Source organism: Plectropomus leopardus, chromosome 13, assembly GCF_008729295.1.
Source record: "Plectropomus leopardus isolate mb chromosome 13, YSFRI_Pleo_2.0, whole genome shotgun sequence".
NCBI classification, from domain to species: Eukaryota; Metazoa; Chordata; class Actinopteri; order Perciformes; family Serranidae; genus Plectropomus; species Plectropomus leopardus.
In genome coordinates, this window is record NC_056475.1 from 750,104 (window position 1) to 769,561 (window position 19,458).

The 19,458-nt window shown below is 35.3% G+C and overlaps 1 protein-coding gene across 1 annotated transcript; it reads left to right on the forward strand.

Annotated features, from left to right (window-relative positions):
• Positions 1 to 3,444: 3,444 nt before the first annotated feature.
• Positions 3,445 to 9,580, forward strand: timd4 (T cell immunoglobulin and mucin domain containing 4). Its single transcript, XM_042498763.1, has 8 exons — positions 3,445 to 3,667; positions 4,500 to 4,678; positions 4,753 to 4,915; positions 5,919 to 5,996; positions 6,695 to 6,774; positions 7,595 to 7,706; positions 8,706 to 8,739; positions 9,475 to 9,580. The coding sequence occupies exons 1-8, from the start codon at positions 3,445 to 3,447 to the stop codon at positions 9,557 to 9,559; spliced, it is 954 nt and encodes a 317-aa protein (XP_042354697.1). The 3' UTR covers positions 9,560 to 9,580.
• The last annotated feature ends 9,878 nt before the right edge of the window (positions 9,581 to 19,458 follow it).

Here is a 19,458-nt window from a genome sequence, read left to right on the forward strand (position 1 = left end):
AAAAGACCCCGCCCGAAAAAAGAAAAAATAAATAAACAACAACAACGCTACAATAACCATAAACAATAAATAAACAAGTACATAAATGAATCCCTAAAAAAAATCATCATATCATAAAAAACGACCCATTTAACAAAGTAATCAGAATACAGCATAAAAATGATTCAAAAAAATGAAAAAATAAAATAATAAAAATAATAAAAAATTGAAAATAAAAATTTTTCAAACCCAGTGACAGAAGAAATGTCATAAAAATATACATGAACTCATTTAAAAACTAAATAAACAAACAAATACATACATATATGAACAAAAAACTAACTAAAATAACTCAATGTTTTATAAAAAGTCTAATAATAATTATTATTGCGTTAGGATGTTAACTGTTAGTACTTGTACTGATCAGAATATTTTCTCCCTCTCTGCCTCTGAGTTTTTATCACAGACTGTATATAATCTGTCAAATAATAATCTGATGTGATCATACCCTGCGATGCGCTCTGTGGTTTTATTTGTGGGATGCAGACTGATGTAGTTCTCAGAGAGTCTCAGCAGGAGGCAGCGCGACTCTTTCTGACTGATTTCTGCAGAAAATCAACAAGTTCACAACAAAAAAAGACTCCAGATTTTAACGCTCGTTTGTCCTGAAAACTTCATCAGTTTGTTTTTTAATCCCCCTCCCTTTTGCTCAAGGGAGGGGCATACAACTTTAACTGGATTTATTTTGTATTAATTTATTTAAAAAAAAACAGTTTTTTTTTGGCCATTTTCAAAACCTTTGGCCACTATTTAAAAATGTGTTTGGGAATTTGTTGTTCATTAGGTGATTTTTTTTTTTTCTTTAAACCTTTTTTGCTATTTTTTTTTTTCTTTTAAAATTTTGGGTTATTTTAAATAAAACATGTCTTCCAAACCCACGTGCCCGCCAAAATACAAATCACCAAATTACAGCATTTATCACAGCCAGAAACTGTGAAAACTTAACGTATGAAAATTATTTGTTGGACTCTCAAGTTTCAGATGGTCCTAAAACGGACCTCAAGTGGGATCAACACCTGATATTTTTTTTCCAGAGTCACTCAGCGCGGCTAAAAAACCAGAAAAAGCTTTCCTCCCTGACGGAGAGTTCATTAACGTTCACTCGTTAAACATCAGCGAGTCTCTGCGGTGTGACTCATCTCGTCCTCATCGATATGATCCTGCAGCTTCGCTCCCTTCGGGCTCACAAACTGTTTGATCTCTAATATTTGTCCTCTGGATCAATATTGTCTTTCGATCTGAATGCGGAGAAAACTGTGCGAGAGAAAAGACGACAAGTTAATTTTCATTATTACTCATTCAACTTTTCAATGACTTTATCACAAATTCAACAATGTTTTCACGCTTTTCTTTGTATAATTGTCTCCAGGTGTGAAGCCTTTTCTTTTCATCTTCAAACAGAAAACATGATTCATGCTCATTAACTGTTTAAATCCTGGAGCAACATCTCTTTTCTTATTCATTTTCTTATTTCAGACGCCTCTCACAAGAATTTAACCCTTTGAACTCTGAGCATCTCGGTGCAATTTCTCTCAAAAACATTTGAAAAAAAGGCAACGAGCAACTGGGTAACAAACGTTATACAAACTAAAAAAAAAAGATTACATTTAGAAATGTATTTGTAAAAGCTAGTGAAAAATATCTACGGAAAAAAGAAAAAAGCCGAGGAAACACTTCATAGATAATAATCATAATTACATATTTAAATGTTTTTACAGAATTTAAAAAATAATTTTAAGCACTTTTCTTCAGGTCATTTCCTTTGGTTTTCCAAAGCTTGTGTGTGTTTTTTTTTTTTTTTTTTAACTTCTTTAAAACCTTTTTCTAAAAACTAATTTTCAGGTAATTTCCTTGTGTTGTTGTTGTTTTGTTTTTTTTGTTTTTTTTTACTTTAAAAAAACTTAAAAAAAAAAACAAAAACAAAATAATTTTCAGGTAAATTTCTTCAGTTCTTTTTTGTTTGTTTAATTTTCCTTAAAAAAAAACTTTTTTAAGGTAATTTTGTTGTATTTTTTACTGATTTCTTGCTAATTTTTGGGTTGTTTCTTCTTTTTGTGCTCACTGTTTCTTCCCATGTTTTTGAAAGAAATAAAGCCAATTTTCAAAAAAAAAAAAAAATCTAACAATTAATTTCACTGAATTTCTAAAATGTTCCTCCTGATCAGCAGGAGGCCATGTGGCTCTGATGTGGGATCGTATTTAAAGTTTTATTTTGAAAACATGTTTTGATTAAATGAGTTTTTACATTCGTCGCTGACTCTGTCAGTTTTGGGAGAAACTGAGCCGAGGGGGTGAAAACAGAAATATTTGATGTGAATAATGAGTCCTCTGTGTTTCAGCGACGTCTCCACACAGCCAACGACAGTGTGTGTGTGTGTGTGTGTGTGTGTGTGTGTGTGTTGCAGAGACAGAGTCCTTTTGTGTTCCAGTGTTTTCCTCCATCAGTGGAAACTGATCGTTTTTTTCACACTCTCTTAAAATGGTTTAATTTCTGTTTGTCTTTACATTTATCATCATCAGTTCTATTGACTTTTATTTGTTTAATTTATTTATTACATTTTATTGTGATATCATTTTTAGTCATGAAAGAAATGTTATGTATTTTTTTAAATAAAATAATTTTAAAGTTTATTCTTCTATTCTGAAAAATTGTATTAGTTGTTTTTGATTTATTTTATATTATTTTATTTTGTTGTATTTACTTTTATATAATGATTTTTTATTTTATACTTGTATTTTTTAGTTGTGAAAAAATCTGTTATTATTTAGTATTTAATTTTATATTAACTATTTAGGTTTATTAACTTTTCAATTTTAAAATTTTATTATTTAATTGTTGTTTTTTTTTTGCACTTCCAAAATTTTTTATTTTATTTTTTTATTATACTATATTATTTAAAATTCTTGTGTTGACTTCTGTTTAATGATGTTAACATTCTATTTTTGTGATCTTTAGTCTTGCAAAAATATATCTGTGTATATTTTGTTGTATTGACGTTTATCTAATTTGATTTTGTTCCGTTGACTTCTATTAATGACATCTGTAAACATTTTACTGCCATCTTTCGTCTTTATCTTTTTTTTGTTGTTTTTATTTTTCGTCTAATATTATTGTGCCTTGTGTGACTTTTTTTGTTCCTTTTCATTTTTGTAATCTTTTGCAAAGTTTTATTTATTGTTACTTGTTTTGTGTTTGTTGTTGCATCATTTTTTTGGCTGCATGTTAAAGGTGCTTAAAAAAAAATAAAGTTGAGTTGATTACTTAAAAACTTTGTAAAACACAAAAAAATGACTGTATAGTGTATATGTGAGTTAAAATACTAAGTTTTCAGTAAATGTTAACATGTAAAATTCAACAACCATTTCAGTTTTTTGGGACATGAAAGAATCAATGAAGACTTGATCATGGAGACGTCTCACACACACACACACACACACACACACACACACACACACAGTGTGTCTCTGACCCCTCCCTCCGCTCCGTCACAGAGACACACTGTGTCGTCTCACTGGACAATGGACACACACACACACACACACACACACACTCACAGGATGGCTGCCGCCTCGCCTTGCCGCTGTCGAACGCCTCAGACCTTCATCATCTTCCTCTTCGTCCTGTCAGGTGAGACGCAACCTGCTGACATCACCAATTAATAAAATATAATCAATAATAAATGTGATCTCATAGATTAAGTTTCCCGGCAGCAGAAGTCGTTAAAACGAGCTCCACCTTCACAGCTGCAACATTAAACTAATCAACTTCAATACATAAATAACTATAATACAGTAATATCATACATAATATTCTCCATCAGTACTTTTACTTCTGTATGTAGTTACAAATACAAATACAAATATTTACTAAGTTTGATGTTAATATTTTATACTTTTACATAACTTTTAATTCTACTGTGTCGATTTAGAACTAAACTAGAAATATCACCACATGGCTGTAAGGTCACAGTGACCTTGACCTTTGACTTATCACCATATCCTTTTTACTTGACGGTACTTTATTTATTTTGTTGTATTTACTTTTACATAATGAGTTTTTTTAATAAATATTTTACTGTTACAATTTTTAGTCTTGCAAAATTTAATTGTTTTTATTTTTTATTTTTTAAAATCATTTTATTTTGTTGTATTTACTTTTAGATTTTGATTGACTTGAGTTAAAAAAGGCCAGCAAGACTTGGAAAAGTGCTTAAGAAATTATAATTCTGTAACATCAGTTTAAATGTGTAATTATGATCATTAAAAATGTAGTTTTTTCTTTTGTCCCTTGACATTTTTGGTGGAAAATTTCTTACCGAGCTGCTCTTTGCCTTTTTCCCCAGAGTTTAGAAAGAAATTGTGAAAGCAACGCAAGGAAAGCGATGTCTCTCTGGGTTTCAAAGGGTTAACATTAAGTGAATTTATTTTTTACCCATTTTTTTTTAACCTCTGTGCTGCAGGAGGACCGTTTTTGTCTGTTTCCTGTTTTAAAGTGGCGGAGGGGGGCGTGGCCTCTCTGACGTGTCAGTACTCGGTGAAGCGGTTCGGGCTGAGTCGGGTCTGCTGGGGTCGCGGCTGCGGGACCTTCTGGTGCAACAACATCCTGGTGCAGACGGACGAGCACGGCGTCATCACTAAGGTCAGAGTTCACGCTCACGCTAACAAGAGCGGAGACAGGCTCTAATAATACTGACCTGAAACCTGGCGCTGCAGGTGACGGACCGATACCGGCTGACGGGGGACGTGCTGGATGGACAGATGGACCTGGACATCCTGAACGTGAGGCGGACGGACAGCGGGCCGTACTGCTGCAGGGTGGACATCGACGGGATCTTCAACGACAAGAAGGTGATCATGAACCTGAGAGTGGTCAAAGGTGAGTCCGAACACGTGCTGACATTAAAGGACAAATTCGTGAATTCATGATTCATCACTAACAGTATTTTTTAATATTTATGAGCGCACGCCGACTGTTTCAAGACTCAAAGAAATGTCCTTAAAGAAGGAGTCCCAGTTAAAAAATGATCTGTTTATCATTTTATCTTATTAGATAATTTGTGATATTCTGTCATAATAGCTACTGTTTGTTTGAATTCTTGAATCATGGCATCAAAAACATGTTGACTTTGACCTTTGACCTCCAATCACAAAATTGTAATCAGTTCATTCTTCAGTCCAAGTGGACGTTTGTGCCAAATTTGAAGAGATTCCCTCAACGTGTTGGTGAGATATCACAAGAAAGTTACATTTTTTGGAGACTTTTAAAGGAAAAAAAAAAAATTTGGGGGGATTTCTTTAGAAAAACATTTTGGACATTATTTTTTAAAGAAAATATTAATATTCTTGGCATTTCAAACATTTTTGGTGATATGTCTTAAAAATATGTTGGCAAATTTTCAATAAAATATTTTGGTAGTTTTTTAAAACAAATATTGGCGATTTTAAAGAAAACATTTGGCAGTTTATTTATTTATTTTTTTCAATTTTTTGGAATTGCTCTTTATTTATTTTTTTCTTTTCTGTGATATAAAAAAAATCCCCAAAAATGACACCATTTATTACAAAACAAAATTATGGATGGATGTTCAAATTTTTGAAGGCTTTTAACACATCATGTGTTACTATACAGGTCTGTAAAACTAAATTCATTGACTGACCATGGCCTGGAAATTGGTATTTGCAAATTCCATGACTTTTCCGATTTATCATGACTGTTGGAACCCCGAAAATAAGAAACCTATAACTGTGTTAACATATCAGTTTTATATCAAACATCAGTTTTCAAAAATGTCCATTAACATGAAGACAAGACCCGAATCTCAGCTCTGTAGATCGTACTGAAGCAGATGTGTGGTTTAATGGGTTTTTTTCTGTCTCAGCTCCGGTCACCAGTTCACCTCCAACCACAACCACATCAACAACAACCAATCAGGTGACGGAGCCGTCGGCCTCCACAGGTGAGCCACAGATCGACCTGCTGCGCCAAGATACCTGAACATCAAAGCCTGGCTCTGGGAACAGTTTGTTGTGTCGGAGAACAGAAAGTGTATCTAACTCTCATCTGAAACATTTGAACGGCTGAATATTTAGCTGTTTTTCAAAAAAAGATTTCAGAATAAGATTTAACCTTTTGCCAAACTTGAACACAAAACAGACCGGAACAAGCGAACGTTACGAGAAAACATTTCAAATAAAGTTTCATAGGTTCAGTTTAGGCAAAAGTAAAATTACATAGTTCAGGATCGGCTGAGGAAATCTACATAAATTCGGTTTAGGAAAATTAAGTTACGTATCTTTGGTTTAGGCAAGTTAAGTAACGTAGATTATGTTAAGAAAAGTTAAGTTAAGTTTAAGTTTAGGAAAATAAAGCTACACAGGTGAGAATTGTGAAAAGACAGTTTTGTGGCTATGGTTTAGGCAAGTAATTTTACGTAGGTTTGGTTTCAAAGTAAAGTTACGTAGGTTATGTTTAGGAAAGTTACGTAGCTTTGATTTAGGAAAATTAAGCTATGTAGTATACGTTTAGGCAAGTAAGCATAAACCGGTTTGGTTTAGGAAAGTAAATTTAAGTAGATTTGGCATTTTTTGGATTATTGTTCAGATTTATGAGCTGCTGGATGTCCCCGTTTAAAAGTGTGTCTCTGTTTCTGTGCAGTAAACTGGAAATCTCTGCTGTCGTCTCAGCTGGACCTTCTGAGGAGGAACTCCACGCTGCTGCGGTCCGAAACCGTCACGGTGAGAAACCAAAACCTCCCTGACACACTCCAGGTGCTGAATCTAAACCACCAGAGTCCTGTGTTCACCAGCTCAATATCTTCTTTACAGGCTTTTCCAAGATTTTAGGATGTTTCTACGATTTCAAGACTAATTAGGATTTTGGAACATTTCCCAGGTTTAAGGACTTTCTTTGGATTTGGGAAAATTTCTTAGATTATTGAACATTTGTAGGATTTTAGGATGTTTCTTGGATTTTACGACATTTCAAGGATTTTTGGAAATTTCTGGGATTTTTGGTTGTTTTTAGGATTTTAGGAAATTACTTGGATTTTAAGATGTTTCTTGAATTTTAGGACGTTTCTAGGATTTTGCGATGTTTCTACGATCTTTCAAGAATTTTAGGACATTTCTAGAACTTAAGTACATTTCTCGAATTTTAGGAAGTTATTAGGACTTAAGGACATTTCTAGAATTGACAATTAACAAACAAATTAGCAGTTAGCTGTAAATTCTGTTGCTAAGGAAGTCAAAAAGAATAAATATTTTATCCTAATATTTTAACAGCGGTGGTGTTTGCTGTTACATGTCCCGTATTTTCTGCTGGCTGCTTTTATCGTCCACTGAAATAATGTCCGGTTTGCCGTCGCCTGATTGTATGAGTATAAACAGCTGATCCGACTCCGTGCAAAGGCAACGAAAGACTTGTTTTCAAAGGCTTAACTAAATGCTCACATTGTGCCTTATTCCTGTGCGTCCTTTTTATTCAGATACACTGTAATTATTTTGAAGTGTATATTTATATATTATTTTTATTGTCTTTCTCACCCTCTGTCTTCAGGTAAAGGACTCTCTGCCGTCTGTCTCTCTTCAGATCAACGTTCCCGTCCTCTCGCTCTCCCTCACTGTGCTGTTGATCTTAGCCGGAGTTTTCCTCTTTCTGGCCTTCAAACGTATGTTTTCCTTTTTTTTTACCATAATATTCAGATGATATCACCCAGAATGTGCTGCTATCGTGCTTTGCTTCAAAGTAAATATGATTAAATTACTTAAAGAGGACACATTACGCTCATTTTTGATTTAGGTTTCTCCTTGAATGTGTTTGCATGATTGAATGTTCAAAAACATGTATGGTTTATTTAAGACCCCCTTCTGATAAAGCCCAAGCTAGTCTGACTGGTTTATGGGTCGTCAGTATCACATAACAGACCGAAAAGCAGCACTTTTTACCATGAAAAAACACCACTAAAGCTTCTAAACTCAACCGGACATGTCCCAGCAGGAATATGACCCTAAATCTGTAAGAAATTAACATTAAAAACTAATGTTTCCATGACATTAGCATGTAGCTACATGTAGCAGTGTACTTGCGGTTGAGGAATGACTAAAACGTGTATAGTGACACTTTCTTCTGTGAAAAACCACAATAAAAGCTTCTGAACATAAGCAAACATGTTCCAGCAGGAAAAAGCTCAGAAGTGTGGTAGAAATTGACAACATCAGCAACCGAGATTATATATTTCCGTGACGTTAGCATGAGTGTGTTAGCAAGTGTATAGCTGCAGTTTCTTAAGTGAGAAATCAACAATAAAAGCTACTGAACATGAGCAGACATGTTCCAGCATAATTATGATCCAAAATCAACATCAACAACCAAGATTATTTTTTCCTGGATGTTAGCACGTAGCTACATGTTGGCATGTAGCTACATGCTACATGTAGCTACATGTAGCATGTAAACCCTTGCAGTGCCTGGAGCAGACGACTATGAAGAGTATTCAGAATGGTCTGAAGCCTTTTACAAACTTTTACTTGAGACTTTGGCTACATTTCATATGAATACCCGACAAAAAGAAAATAAAAAAATTAAAAAGCGTCATAGGTCCCCTATGACGCTTCACAGAATTCGCAGATTTCATATTTTGTAATTCAAATCTCACTTCCTCCTGCAGGTGGAGTTTACAGAAGAGCCATAAAAACCGGCTGGTGAGTTCAACACAGCGATGAAGGTTTCAGGACGCATCGACTAATAAAAGGAAACAAACAAAAAATATGTTTCTTTTTTTTTGTAGTTTTTACTAAAAAAAAGTCTCAGTTTAAAGTTTAATTTACTGAAGATTAAAAAAAAACTGTCACTGTTACAAATCTGGATTTATAATTATCAGTTTTGTCAATTGGATCTTTAACCCTTCAATACCTGGGTATACCTGCTTGATTTCTTTCAAATACATGGGAGAAAGACCATGAGCAACTTGATTAGATATTACACAGAAATCAGCAAGAAAATTACTGGAAAAAAAACCCAACAAACAAAAAAAAGGGAAAGTAAAATAAATAAATAAATGAAATGATCTGGAGAACTGCTTAAAAATTATAATGGTTCAGTTTCAAAAAGGAATATATATAGTGAGCTGGATTTTTTTATTTCTAGCTTTAAATGATAATAATAATACTTATCTAAACCTACTTTTTTTTGTAATTTTGGGGGAAACTTCATGCTAGGTTCCTCACTAAACCAAATTGTTTAGTGTTCAAAGGTTTGAAAACCTGTGAAAGGCGTCTAAACGCAGCACAGGAAAAGGGATCCAGGTTTGAAAGGGTTGCAGAGATATTCTCACTTTTGTAGCAGAAGTTCTGGTTTCACCTCAGCGCTCGATAAAGTTACTGAAATGCTAAACTGACTATAAGAGCCGCTGTTTACCATTTCGTGCTCTCCTGCAGTTTCTCCTCTGAAGAACCTCCTCACATCATCTACGAGATCCGGATGAGGAGACCAGTCCAGGAGAACATCTACACCCTGGACTAGAGCGCCTCCGTTCACCTTTCTCTCTACGAAACACAGAAACCATTACATTTCACTTAAATTAAATAAATCAAACACACTCGTGTCTCACATGCGTTTGTCGTTTGTTTCATTGAGTGTGTGAAATATTCACAAACAATCGAGGTCAAAGTTTAATATGTTTGGCATTTCTAAAAGAAAAATGTTACTTTAGAAACATTTTGGTAATTTTTAAATTTAGAGGATATATTTTCTTTTTTAATACAATTAGCCCTTTTTATTTTTGGAACTTTTAAAAAAAATATTTGGTGATACTTATTTTCTTTTAAATTTTTGGGTGATTTAAAAAAAAAAACAAAAACCATGCCTTCCAAACCTGTGGACCTGCTTTCTTTAAAAATCACCAAAAATAACACCATTTATCATAACCAGAAACTGTAAAAACAGAAATTGTTGTTGGATTTTAAAAAAATTCTGACGGTCCATGAACACATCATGAGTTATTATACAGGTTTGGGACCCGAAATTTGATGACTTTTCCAAAACTTTCAACATATATTTAGGGTTAGAGTTGTGCTCTTGTGTGAAATTTACTCTTCTGTGAACCTGCTCATCACACCAATCTTCTTCTTCAGCTCCACACACACACACACACACACACACACACACACACACACACGCACACCTGTCTGCAGGGCAACACAAACACACTCTCACTACGCTACTCACATATTGGTTTAAGACAATCACAGCCTCAAGTGTGTGTTCACCTCCGTGTTTAGAGAAGCTGCAGGGGAGGGTGCTGCTACAACACACACACTCACACACACATTGTTACATCAGATATTATCTCATATCGAACTCGAGACAGAAAAACGATCCAGAATCTTGTTTTCAGCTCGTAGTTTTCGTTCCTCTGGTGGTGAAATCTACGACCCTGACTCCAAGAAGTTTGGATGTTGCGTGAAACAGAAATAAAAGCAGAATGTGACGATTTGCAAATCTGAATTCAAAAATTCAACTGATACAGTGCAGAGAAAAGATACTTAATATTCATACTGCAAAACTATTGTTTTTTGTAATTATTCACTCATTCTTTGCAGTTTGATGGCTGCATTACGTTATTAAAAAAAAGTTGGGAAAAGACTTTGGCTTTGGATTTTTTTTCCCTAAAAGTTTTTGCTGATTTTTGAAGGAAACATGCTTAGGGTTTGGAAGAAAAGTTTTCCTTAAAAGATTTTGGTTTTCTCTTTGTTTTGTTTCGTCTTATGCATTTTTGGCAATTTTTAAAGAAAACATTATGGTGATTTTTTTCTTGAGTTTTTGGTGATTAAAAAAAAAAATTTCAGCTTTTTTTCTTTAATATTTTTCAATTAAAACAGATATATTTTGGTGATTTTTTTTTCTTCAAATTGTTTTAGTGATTTCTTTTCTTTAAAACTTGTATACAATTTAAAAAAAAAAACACAACACATTTTAATTTTGGTAATTTTTCTAAATATCTTTTGGCAAGAAAAGAAAATTGATGTTTTATTTTTCCTTAAAAAATGTTAATCTAAAGAAACATTTTATCATTTTTTTCCTTTAAAAAGTCTGGGAATTTATTTTTCTTAAAAAAAATTTGATGAGATTTTTTTTCTCTTTAAACTTTTAGCCATTTTTTATCGTTACACGTATTGGAAATTTTTTAAAGGAAAATATTTTTTCCTTTTTTTTGACCACATCTTTTATCAAAGCCAGACAATGTGGGGACAGAAATGTTGGTGGCCTGAGCTCATCTGAGATGGACGGACGAGTCCACATTTCATTATGGACGTTATGTCTTCCGCACTAAAGAGGAAAAGGAGCATCCAGATTCTGTGAAGGTGTGCGTGTGATGGATGGGGATGCTAGTTCCCATGGCATCATGGGTAACATCTGTTAAGGCGCCATGAACGCTAAAAGGCACATACAGGTTTTGGAGCAACATATGCTGCCATCCAGACGTGGTCTTTTTTTTAGGGATGTCCTTGCTGAGATCCTTGTTGAAATTTCTCACTGTTTAAAGACATGCACTTAAAATTTGGGGAAATGTGTGTGATGCAGTAAATTTTATGTCTTGCGTTTGAATATTTGACATCCTGTTTGAGATCCTGTCAGGCTGCAGGGGGGTGAACATTTTAGTTTTTCAGTCATTTAAAGACACTCAAGGAGAAGTTTGAAGAGAGTGAAGTGTTTGGAAGGTTTCAGTTGGTGTTTTGACAAAATATTCTGGTTGGCAAACACAGTTCTGAGGTCTGTGTGATGTTTTGAAAGTGAACATCTCGAGGCATTAATTAATTTCCAATGATTCATCTGCAGTTTCTGCCCTTAACACCCCCCCAAGAGTCTCAATATTAAAATAAGATCCGTGTGTTTGATCTCTACCTGTGAGGTGTGTTCTTGATCAAACAGCGTGAGTCACTCACAGTTCAGTGTATAAATGATTACGTTGATTCGGAGGAGTCGTCACTCTCTTCGGGGTCCGTGGAAGTCTGCAGTTGTTTTCTGACGAGACGTGTGGCGTGGCGAGCTGCCTGCAGAGCCACCTGCAGACCCGCCGTCATGGTCAAGTTTAGCCTGCTGGCCTGTGAGTAGTCTGATCTTTGCACCTGCAGCGTCAACATACAGAAAAATTATGTTGCTTTTTTCACAGAATTCAATTTCAAAATGAAGTTTTTTGTTAAGAAAGTTAGGATATAATGTTGACTTAACTAATGTGCACTCTCCCTGAAAGAGACTTCAGGCCAAACACTGGGTTACCGCAGATCTTTAAAGTCGTAAACATTTATTAATCTAAAAAACATGAGGCTTTAACCCTCTGAAACCTGAGCAAGTTGTGTTGATTTTGTTCAAAAATGTGTTAAAAAGTGCAATGAACAACTTAACATTAAAATATGATGTAAAAATGAACAAGAACTTGTTAAACATTTTGAAGAAAATTACCTGAAATTAGCAAAGTAAAAGAAAAACATGAATGATCTAAAATATCTATAATTTCAATAATCATAATAAATATATACAAGTTTTTTTTTTCCCATTGCCTCGTTTTAAATATATAATCATAAATATAGATTTCTTGATATTTTTCCTAAAGATATTAGTCTCGCTTTCTCTTGTTTTAAAGCTAAATTTCAGCCCTTTTTTTGGTCACCTTTTTTTCTTTTTTAAATTTGCAAGACATTTTATGCCATGTTGCTGATTGCCTTTTCCCCCCATGTTACTGAAAGAAATCAAACCAATTTGCTCAGCTTTCAAAGGGTTTAATGCTTGCAAAAGGCACCTAAATGCACCACAAGAAAGCTGATAGCAATTAAGTTTTCAAAGGGTTAACTAGTATTAAAATTTCTTAAATAAATCTTTCAGATGTCGACGAGATTTGCAAAGTACGATTCTTTGATTTTTTCTTTCCTGATGTTGAAAATTTTCAAAATAACTGGTAATATATTTTATTTGATGTTTTTTATTATTTTTTTAAACATATAGCATTTGCCAAATTACCCTTGCAACACTCACACTAAAAACGAAAATAAAAAATGATTTATGTTATGTTGTATGTTTGGTTGTTGTAAAATTGGTCTTAAATTTCATTCTTAGTGGCATTAAAAATATCTAAATCTAATTAACCTTAAGCTGTAGGAACTTTACAAATAATTATTATTTCTGTAAATATTGGGAGGGAGTAGTGTGACCCACATCCAGATTTAATTTGAAATTTTTCAATTTATGAAAAAAAAAAGACAAATCAATCTCGATTTTTTTCTCTTTTTTTATTACCACAACTGATGATTTTTTTTTTTTTTTAAATTTCAACCCTTTGAAACCTGACATCACTTTTGTGATGCTGCTTTCAGACTTAGATTTACTTTATTGTCATTCCAGTTATACACAACAGTGCACATGGAATAGAATTTTGTTGTAATTATCTCAGAAAAACTACAGTAACATAAAAAACACACTATATAAAATAAACATTGTATATAAAAATATAATAAATAGTCTTTCATGTTTTTCATGAGTATTTTGTCCTTTGAAACCTGAGCAGTAATGGTGTAATTCCTTTCAAATACATGAGGAAATGGCAAAAAATGCTCCACAAATTGCAAGAAATTAGTAGGTTGAGAAAATTAATTTCAAAAGGGTAAGGTAAATGTCAGGGGAAAATAGCTCAGGGAAAACTACATTTATAATAAACATAACATATTTTAAATTCTCTTACAGAGTTCTTATTATTTTTAAGCAGTTTTTCCAGGTTATTTACCTTTTCCTCTAATTTTAAGATATTTTTGTGCTTTTTATTAATTTCTTGATCATTTTTGGGTCTTTTTACAAATTTCTTGTTTTTTCCATAAATCTCACATCAGAGAAGCTGAAACCAGCGATGGTTAATTGTTTGTCAGCTATTTATTGACCCCTTAACATCTGAATCAGTTTTCTTGTGCTGCATTCAGGTGCATTTCACCTGCATTTAAACCTCTAAAACCTGAGAAAAATTGTTTGATGACACTTCTGTTAATTACATTTTAAAAATTACGTTACAAAATTATTATTCATTTATTTATTTATTTTTTAGCCAATTTTCATGCTAATTATTGGGCAGAAGGGATCAAGCCAGTTTGGGTTTCAAAGGTTTAATAAACTAATTGCTGCAGCCTGTTTTTTTAAGTTAATGTAAGACTATGACAAGAGAGAGCAATGATATCCATTAATGTTCTAACCAATGCTCTTATTCATTTTTAATCAACATGTGTGCATTGATCTCAATGTAAAGTCATATAAATGCTGCATTAGAGTCAGATTTACTTTACACTTTAGTGTCAGAATTAAATTTTTTGTGTATGTTTCAGTGCTGGCCATTGGACTCATAGTGTCAGGTAAGAATAAAATATGTCCTGTGTGTGTATGTATATTTATATCTACGCTTATGACATTGTGGGGACTTGTTAAAGTATGTTACATTATGGGGACTTGTCAAAAGGCAGGTCCCCAAGAGGTGAAACATTACAGAGCAGCTTAACATCCTCTTATGACTAGAACACGGCCTCATCACAAATTTAAAATTTTTTTTTTAAAAAAAGCATTTGTACCATGAACCATAACGCGTTGGGGCAGACGGGCAACTCAAAATCATCACAAATTGGGCCACCGCTTTTGCCGATTTGGAGGTATAAAATTGCACTGTTTACTTTTTGTCCACATGGATGTTTGCTTAGTCGTCATTACAAACATGCAAATTTCAGTGAAAAGCAACTTATTTTGCTTTAGAGACGCAGAACTTCAAGTTGTTGTTGCTCTTTGTAATGGTTGATTATTTGCTGTGTAGTTCACTCAGGCTCATCCTCATCCTCATCCTCATCCTCATCGGAGGAAGACTGCCAAAGAGACAAAAAAAGAGTCAAAGGAGAGGGTTATGATGACAGCGGAGAGAGGTGAGATTATTTTTACAAACACTTGTCTGTCCTCTGTTTTATTTTCAGTAATTCTTTCTCTTCATCACCTGTAGTTTTTCTGTCTCTCGGTAATAATTCTTATTCCTGTGCAGCACCTGGTTCACATCTGTATCCACCTAGGACTTTTAAAAATAACTTGCTGTTTTTGTCCTCAGTGTTACTATTAATTGTCTCTTTATGGCTCACTTATTTCTTTCAATTATTGATTGATGTCTTTAATTAGAACATAATGAGGGAGTATAAATGTATTTAATCCTACCCCGTTATTACATGATCAAACTGTTATCAAAAACTCTGAAATATACTTTTAAGGCTTGTCATATATGAACCAACACACAACACACACACACACACACACACACACACACACTTATATTGAAATAATTACAATTCTGACCATAATATACACTACTTATTACAGACCTGTATACATAGACTCTTGTTAAACTTATATCAAAAATGTATCTACAATATATCTATATAATCTATCTATAATATATGTACACACATAAATCTCTCGGGGTCACATGCTTACATGCCACGGCCACGCTGAAGAACATTTTAAGACATAAATCCCAGAAATCTGAACATTTATCCGAGAAATATCTCAAAAATAAAAAAAAACTTAAAAATGTCCTACAATCACAGAAATGTCCTTAAATCCTAGAAATATCTCAAAAATCTGAAAAAACATGTCCTTAAATCCTACAAATGTGCAGTTCTGTTGTTGCACTGACTGGGGCCATAAATCCAACCATGAGGAATAAGCTGCTGCATGATCAGATAAATAATCAATAATCACTCTATCTTCATTTCTTTTAGTTTTGTAAAAGCACCAGCTCCTAGTAGAAAACACCCTGAATCTCCAGGAAAACAACACCCACTAACAGGGGGTCCCAGAGCACAATCTGGACCTCAAGGACAATTGCATCCACCTAAAAGGGGTCCTGGACAACAACCTGAATATCCAGGAGAGCTGCAACCATCTACAGAACCTGACTGTCCTTCAGACAGATACATAGGCCTGCTTACTGCAATTCTAGCGCATCTGAAGGCATATACACTTCCTGGACAAAGCCAAATACCTGCCCCACCTGTACAGCACACACGGGATCCTGGAGCCCAACCTGGAACTCCAGGACAATGGCAACCAACTAAATGGGATCCTGGGGCACAAGCCAGAACTCCTGATGGTTCTCGAATGCCCAGCATAACTGATGGTTCTCAAAGTTCATGGAGTCCTGGATCACAACACCAATTACCAGCACAATGGCAGACACCTAAATGGGATCCTAGAGCACAACCTGAGACTCCAGGAGAACTAAAAATGCCTAAATGGGGTCCCGGAGCAAAAGCCACATCACTATGGGGTCCTGGAGCACAACCCGGATGTCTAGGACAACAGCAATCAACAGGGGATCCCACAGCACAACTTGGATCTTCAGGACCACAAGAACCAAAAGGGGATCCAAGAGAAAAAAACCCCAGATCTTCAGAACCAAAAAAACAACCTACAGGTGATCCTAAGGCAACACCTAGATCTACAGGACCACAACAATCAGAAGAAGAAGATGAAGATCCTTCATCACTTGCAACCTTAAGACCTAAACAACCATTAGTACCAGAAAGATCTCAACCTACCAGCAAATTGCCACCTAAATCTGGACATCCCAGCATTTCTGAAAGGCCTGACATGCCTGATGGTCCTAAAAAACCTGATGTGCATTACGATGGTCATAAATTCCTTGACAAGCCTGGTGGTCTTACCACCCTTGGCTTGTATGATAGTCTTATAATGCCTAGTATTACTTATTACAGTCAAAAGATTCCTGGCAGGCCCGATGGTCTTAAAATTCCTAACATACCTAATGATCTTATAAGGCCTGGCATTTATTATTACAGTTATAAAATTCCTGACATGCATGATGGTCTAAAAATTCCTGGAAAGCCTGATGGTAACATTCCTGGCATGCCTGATGATGCTAAAATTCCTGACATACCCGATGATCTTATAAAACCTGGCATCTATTATTACAGTTATAAAATTTCTGGCATGCCTGATGGTCTGAAAGTTCCTGGCAAGCGTGACAGTCCTCAGATTCCTGGCATGCCTGATGATCTTACAATTCCTGACATTCCTGATGATCTTATACCGCCTGGCATGTATTCTTACAGTCATAAAATGCCTGACGTGCCTGATGGTCTTCAAATTCCTGACAAGCCTGATATTAAAGTTCCTGGCAAGCCTGAAGGTCTTAAAATTCCAGCTTTACCTGACAGTTTTATAAAGCCTGGCATGTATTTTTACAGATATAAAATTCCCAACATGCCTGATGGTCTTCAACTTCCTGGCTTTGGTGATGCTCTCCAAATTCCTGGCATGACTGATGATCCTAAAATGCCTGATGTGCATTACTATGGTCATCAATTCCTTGACAAGCCTGGTAGTCTAAACATCCCTGGCTTGGATGATAGTCTTATAGTGCCTGGTGTTACTTATTACAGTGAAAAGATTCCTGGCAAGCCCAATGGGTCTTAAAATTCCTGACATACCTAATGATGTTATAAGGCCTGGCATTTATTATTACTGTCATAAAATTCCTGGCATGCATGATGGTCTAAAAATTCCTGGAAAGCCTGATGGTAAGATTCCTGGCATGCCTGATGATGCAAAAATTCCTGACACACCGGATGATCTTATAAAACCTGGCATCTATTATTACAGTTATAAAATTTCTGGCATGCCTGATGGTCTGAAAGTTCCTGGCAAGCGTGACAGTCCTCAGATTCCTGGCATGCCTGATGATCTTACAATTCCTGACATTCCTGATGATCTTATACCGCCTGGCATGTATTCTTACAGTCATAAAATGCCTGACGTGCGTGATGGTCTTCAAATTCCTGACAAGCCTGATATTAAAGTTCCTGGCAAGCCCGAAGGTCTTAAAATTCCAGCTTTACCTGACGGTTTTATAAAGCCTGGCATGTATTTTTACAGATATAAAATTCCCAACATGCCTGATGGTCTTCAACTTCCTGGCTTTGGTGATGCTCTTCAAATTCCTGGCATGCCTGATGATCCTGAAACACCTGTCATGCCTGATGGTCCTAAGACATCTGCCATGCATGAAGGCCCTAAAACACCTGATGTGCATTACTTTGGTCATCAATTCCCTGACAAGCCTGGTAGTCTAAACATCCCTGGCTTGGATGATAGTCTTATAGTGCCTGGTGTTACTTATTACAGTGAAAAGATTCCCGGCATGCCCGATGGTCTTAAAATTCCTAACATACCTAATGATCTTATAAGGCCTGGCATTTATTATTACTGTCATAAAATTTCCTGGCATGCATGATGGTCTTAAAATTCCTGGCAAGCCTGATGGTAAGATTCCTGGCATGCCTGATGATGCAAAAATTCCTGACATACCGGATGATCTTATAAAACCTGGCATCTATTATTACAGTTATAAAATTTCTGGCATGCCTGATGGTCTGAAAGTTCCTGGCAAGCGTGACAGTCCTCAGATTCCTGGCATGCCTGATGATCTTACAATTCCTGACATTCCTGATGATCTTATACCACCTGGCATGTATTCTTACAGTCATAAAATGCCTGACGTGCCTGATGGTCTTCAAATTCCTGACAAGCCTGATATTAAAATTCCTGGCAAGCCGGAAGGTCTTAAAATTCCAGCTTTACCTGACGGTTTTATAAAGCCTGGCATGTATTTTTACAGATATAAAATTCCCAACATGCCTGATGGTCTTCAACTTCCTGGCTTTGGTGATGCTCTTCAAATTCCTGGCATGACTGATGGTCCTAAAATGCCTGATGTGCATTACTTTGGTCATCAATTCCCTGACAAGCCTGGTAGTCTAAACATCCCTGGCTTGGATGATAGTCTTATAGTGCCTGGTGTTACTTATTACAGTGAAAAGATTCCTGGCATGCCCGATGGTCTTAAAATTCCTAACATACCTAATGATCTTATAAGGCCTGGCATTTATTATTACTATCATAAAATTCCTGGCATGCATGATGGTCTTAAAATTCCTGGCAAGCCTGATGGTAAGATTCCTGGCATGCCTGATGATGCAAAAATTCCTGACATACCCGATGATCTTATAAAACCTGGCATCTATTATTACAGTTATAAAATTTTCTGGCATGCCTGATGGTCTGAAAGTTCCTGGCAAGCGTGACAGTCCTCAGATTCCTGGCATGCCTGATGATCTTACAATTCCTGACATTCCTGATGATCTTATACCACCTGGCATGTATTCTTACAGTCATAAAATGCCTGACGTGCCTGATGGTCTTCAAATTCCTGACAAGCCTGATATTAAAGTTCCTGGCAAGCCGGACGGTCTTAAAATTCCAGCTTTACCTGACGGTTTTATAAAGCCTGGCATGTATTTTTACAGATATAAAATTCCCAACATGCCTGATGG

Bases quoted from the DNA above. Each gene is read 5' to 3' on its own strand.
- timd4 (XM_042498763.1), top strand. From the start codon at position 3,445: ATGGAGACGTCTCACACACACACACACACACACACACACACACACACA. The intron at 7,707-8,705 runs GTATGTTTTCCT...TTCCTCCTGCAG, and splicing joins CCTCTTTCTGGCCTTCAAAC to GTGGAGTTTACAGAAGAGCC. The intron at 8,740-9,474 runs GTGAGTTCAACA...GCTCTCCTGCAG, and splicing joins AGAGCCATAAAAACCGGCTG to TTTCTCCTCTGAAGAACCTC.